Source organism: Eucalyptus grandis, chromosome 6 (genome assembly GCF_016545825.1).
Source record: "Eucalyptus grandis isolate ANBG69807.140 chromosome 6, ASM1654582v1, whole genome shotgun sequence".
Taxonomy (NCBI): Eukaryota; Viridiplantae; Streptophyta; class Magnoliopsida; order Myrtales; family Myrtaceae; genus Eucalyptus; species Eucalyptus grandis.
This window is the reverse complement of record NC_052617.1, coordinates 49,108,054-49,113,034: the sequence shown is the minus strand read 5'-3', so window position 1 is coordinate 49,113,034 and position 4,981 is coordinate 49,108,054. Positions and strand designations below refer to the sequence as shown.

General features: G+C 43.7%; 1 protein-coding gene across 1 annotated transcript; it reads right to left on the bottom strand.

The window, feature by feature from the left end:
* Positions 1-1,431: 1,431 nt before the first annotated feature.
* LOC120294513 (fructose-bisphosphate aldolase 6, cytosolic-like) lies at positions 1,432-4,745 on the bottom strand. Its single transcript, XM_039314640.1, has 3 exons — positions 4,718-4,745; positions 2,549-2,776; positions 1,432-2,327 (listed from the first exon to the last, which is right to left on the bottom strand). Exons 1-3 carry the CDS (start codon positions 4,743-4,745, stop codon positions 1,432-1,434), a joined length of 1,152 nt encoding a protein of 383 aa, XP_039170574.1.
* Between the last annotated feature and the right edge of the window lie 236 nt (positions 4,746-4,981).

The following is a 4,981-nucleotide window of genomic DNA, read 5'->3' as shown; positions in this document are numbered from 1 at the left end:
CGTGCATATGGTTTGGCCATTGTTGGTTGCATTGTCCTGGTCCAAGGCTCATCCCCTACACTGAACCGAAGCCAAATAGGGCATGGTTCGTACTGCCTTGTGAATAAGCATTAAATTAGCGTGCCTTAATGGACTCATTTCCTAAGCAGATTGATATTTCTATTTTGGGATTGTGTGTGAAAGTTTTGTCGAAACAATGATGATATAGCAACGACAATAATTTCCACAAGGGTTGCCATTGATGAACAGTTTCATCCAAATACTCAAGTCTGCTCATTGCCAGAAGTGCATTGATCTGGTCCAAGGCTCATACTCTACACTGAGCCTAAGCCAAAATGGAGTGGCTCGTTCTACCTTGTGAATGAGCAAAATTGTGTTTCTCTCTCTCTTGTTGGACTAACCTGCAACATTAGTATTTACTCTAATTAAAACTCAGTCTACCATTCCAAAGTTCCTCTCCTACCATGAAGTGGAATGCCTTCCTACTTCTCCCTCTTCAGTCTGTCTTTTTAACACACGAATTGATTCATTTCATATGTAGATCGATATTTCTATTTTAGGGTTCTGTGTGTGAAAAGCTTCATTGAAACGAAGATGATAATAGTAACAATGATAATCTCCACAAGGGTTGCCGTTGAATGAGGATAACAAGTAATTTTGCCTAAGAATCTTGCGAGGAGGTTGAGAGAAGGATCAGGCGACCACAACCGTCTTACACTTTCCATCTGCACAGCTTACTGTCTCTTAGCTTCAGCAATTAACATCAATTCCCGATGTCTTGGGCACTGTATCTGTTTGGTCATAACTCAGCTCGTCATTGAACATTCTCTTTTTACTTAAAAACATATTAGAAGGAGGCCAAACGTGCAATACTTCAACATATAGCTGGATTGAACATTTGGATGGGCAAATTTCAAGTTTCAATTGTCATAATTCACAAAAATTTCCATGACCATTTATATGAATCTACAAGCCGCAAGGGTTTCAAGTGGACTTCAAACCTTCCTGACATCAGACCATTTATTGAATTACTGTAAAACACAGCTGGGAAAGCTACTTGCAAACCTCGGCTTCATCACAGTGCAGTAAGGAAGCACAAGCAGGAAAACCATCATTCAACAACTGGGTCCATCATAATAGCTCTTTTGGCCTCAAAACTTCAATGCTACAAGTGTAGTCTGAGAGAGAGAACCTGGCACTTATGGAACACCAGAAATGAGTATTGACGGAAGTTGTACAGGAAACTAGTTAATAATACATTCGGAAGAGAGCTTAAAGGGCAATCAGCTATCGCCACTATAAAGCACGGTTTCTTAACAACCAATGACCACTTATTCTTCCTCAAAAGCACCCATAAACATAAAGCAAGCAACAAGAAAGAGCCAAAGAGTCGAGCATTTTGTCCTAGATCTGCAGTTAGTACTTGCAGTTTCAAACATCATGAGAACCGGAAGTGCCCTCGACAAGTTTAGCTTTGCCCTTGTAAGTTCTGAGCACCGCCTCCTCATCGAGTTGAGCTGTGCCTTTGTAAGTTCCAAGAGCCGCCTCTGAGTTTACCTTGCATCTCCTGAGCAATGCGGCCTGTGCCTTAGGAAAGTTCTCTTCCATTCCATCCCAGGCCTTCAAGATGCTTTGCTGTGGAGCCTGACCGAAGGAGAAGGAGAGGCTCCATGGCTTCTTGACAATGCGCTTGCTTGTGGTATGGAGACTTTTCCTTGGCTTCTTGCTCTTGGGCTTGTTCATGGCATTGAGGTTGAGGACGGCATCCCCCTCGCTCTGCCCACTGGCCAAGAATAAGACGGCTGGAACAACAGCAGGCACGGTTCGCAGCATGGCAAGGACAGTGTACTCAGCAATGATGTCAGGAGGGAGCTTGTAGGCTTCCGATCCAGGGGTGACCATGTTGGTCTGCAACAAGGTTCCCTCAACGAGCACATGGTGATCATGTAGGGCCTTGTAGCAAGCAACGAGGACACGCTCGGTCACCTCAGCGCACTTGTTAATGCCGTGGGAACCATCAACCAGGATCTCGGGCTCCACAATGGGGACTAGACCATTCTCCTGGCAGATAATGGCGAACCTTGCCAGTCCATTTGCATTTTCATTAACAGCAAGCTGAGATGGCTCATTTGGGCCGATCTTGAACACAGCACGCCATATGGCAAATCGAGCACCGGCTGCATAGTATTGTTGGCATCGCTCAGCAAGGCCATCGAGACCCTGAGTGGTGGTCTCGCCGTTTGTGCTAGCGAGCTCAACTGTGCCCTTGTCAACCTTAATGCCAGCAAGTGCCCCGCCTTCCTTCAGGATATCAACGAAGGGCTTACCTGCATAAATTTAATCAATCGGTGAATGAGGAAATTACATAAAACTCTAACCCTAGACTCAAAATGAACGTGTCTGCGGATGACTCGCAAGCCAAAACTTCATGATTAAGCGTCTCATCTACTCATTTTGAGACAGCTGAATCTTGCGTGCTTAATTAGTTGGATCCAAGGGCAATAAACAACTAAAGATCAGCTAAGAAAATACTATTGAGAACACTGACCATCAGCAGGCTTCTGAAGAAGAGTTTCCTCATCGAGAATCACTCCACTAAGGAACGTGAAATCTTTGGACTTGGCAAAGAGATGTTTGAGGATGGCACCCTTCTGGGACTCGACATCTTCAACATTGATGTCGAACGACTGCTTGCTGATGGTGCCAGTTGATTCTTCAGCAACGAGAATACCCTTTCCAGGGGTACCGAGATGGTCAGCAATGGCGATGAGCTCATCTACATAAATCCCAACAATTCCACACATGTTAAAACTCCATAACATTGTCCATCACCAGTGTGTTTAAATAGATACATGGAAAGAATAATCACATGAAAAAGATTGACTTGAAATGCCAGCAAAGAAGCAGCCCATTGTTGATGAAACTAAATCAAATTGGGCGAAAGGTAGGATTTAACTAAATTACATCCAAGCCGGTTAAATGGGTGGATTGGGTCAGATTTGGGTCGGATCATATATTGTCCAACCTATGTTGATCCATTTTTTTGCAATGCAAATTTTTGGATCCATATGCGACCAGTCTCGAGATTCATTTTTAGCATTTTTCCAGTATTACAGTATTTAACGGGGCATTAGTAGGTCTTATATCTGGAACAAGATCACCAAAAATCACGGTATCTCGGATCATTTAACAACATGCCCTGGACTTTTGAATGAGCAACACAAGCATGCGTACAACAAATCACATGAACAGACTTTCTAATAATCACGAAAGTTAACTTTATCTAATCATAACTCAGAAAAAGGATGAGCGAAAGACACTCTAATTCAGAGCATAAGAAAGCTTTTACTTAAACAGATAATTAGGAGTCTCGGTGAGCTCCCATCCACGTTATAGATGCTGGAAACCACTCTCAACCTCAGAGCTCAACTTGGCAACCAAGCAAAAATTGCAACTAAAAGACTCGATTCCATGCTATCCGAGGACTAAAACGGGAAAACACAGCAGGTTCCCTGCACTTTGATTGAAGATCTGATCATTGTAGACAAACACTAATGAAGACGGCCCTCATAAAACTCAGAACAAATCACAAAAACTTCACAATGCTTCGCATGCAAGTATTTCGCCAACTTCTTTCATTTTCCTTCTTCCAAGAGCCTGCATGTCAGATCTCAAAAGAAATTTCCATATCAACCGAAACTTCCGAAACCTAAAAACAGACAGAACCAAAACAACTGTCGGAACCCCAAAACACCCGCCCGCGAAATCCATGGTGATTTCTACCCTTTTTCAGTTTCTTTGATGAAGCTCGATCCCCTCCCGTTCAGAAAATCAAATTAGCAACCTGTCGGAGGTCGGCGAAACAAACACCTCGATCACGAGGGTCGAACCGATCCGAGCTTGAAGCTGAATGGAGTAGGCTCCAATCAGTCTCTTGGCGAAGGCCAGGATCGAAACGAAGGGCAACGGCCAAGGAGCACGAGCTACACATTATTATAGGAAGCAAGCGAACGAAGTTCAGGAGATGAGTCGGGAACGTCAGATTTTAAGGGTCGAAGCAAAGAGAAGAGCAGGTAGGGCTTTAAATGGGTTCATAGCATACCTCATCTGCGAAATTTTAAGTGGCCCATGTATAAACCGTTTCAATGAAACTTGGGTTGATAAATGGGTTTCGGACCTATTTTGGACCGTGTGTAATGACATCTGGGAAGAGCAGGATCATGATTCGTGAACTGTCAAAAGGCAAACACTTGCACAGAAGAAGAGTTACAAATAGAATGTAGGGATTGGCTAGAACGACATCATCTTCCTCTGACTACTGACGCAGAGAACTTGAATCCACGGCATGCAAAGCACAACTACCACTAAGAGCCACCACAAATATACAAATTCAGCATAACAAACTAGAAACTACTTTTACTACGGAAGACAAATTAGAATCGAACTTTGATAAACGAGATTGACCTTCTGCAATCAGGTGTCGTGCTACCACCTCCAAATCCAATTCACCGGATAGAGATTTAGCATAAAGCGACGAAAACAGAGAGAAACTTCAGACTCAACCATACAGCTGAAGATCAATTGAACCAGCGACAGATCAAGCATAGCAACATGAGAAGGATCAAACTCACTGTGACAGAAATCAAGCTAGGAAAAACCAAAACTATCAGACATAATAGAAAGAAGCAAAGCAGAGAGAGAGAGAGAGAGGAAACACCATGGTATTTTCCCTTCTGGCACGACATCTTCTCCTTCGTTTCGGGCGACAAGAGGATTGAGAGGAGAAGAAGACGAGTGCAAGAGGGTGCCAGAATGATCAAAGGCGGATGTGGGGATTTTTTTGGGCAAGGAAGCTGGCATTTTATACACGCAATGGCAAATCCATCGGTTGAGGGACACCGGCGCTCCCGCATCCATTCTTCGCTATCAATTATTATTTATTAGGGGTAAGGGTGATCAACCTCGCTCGCGCCCCTCTTTG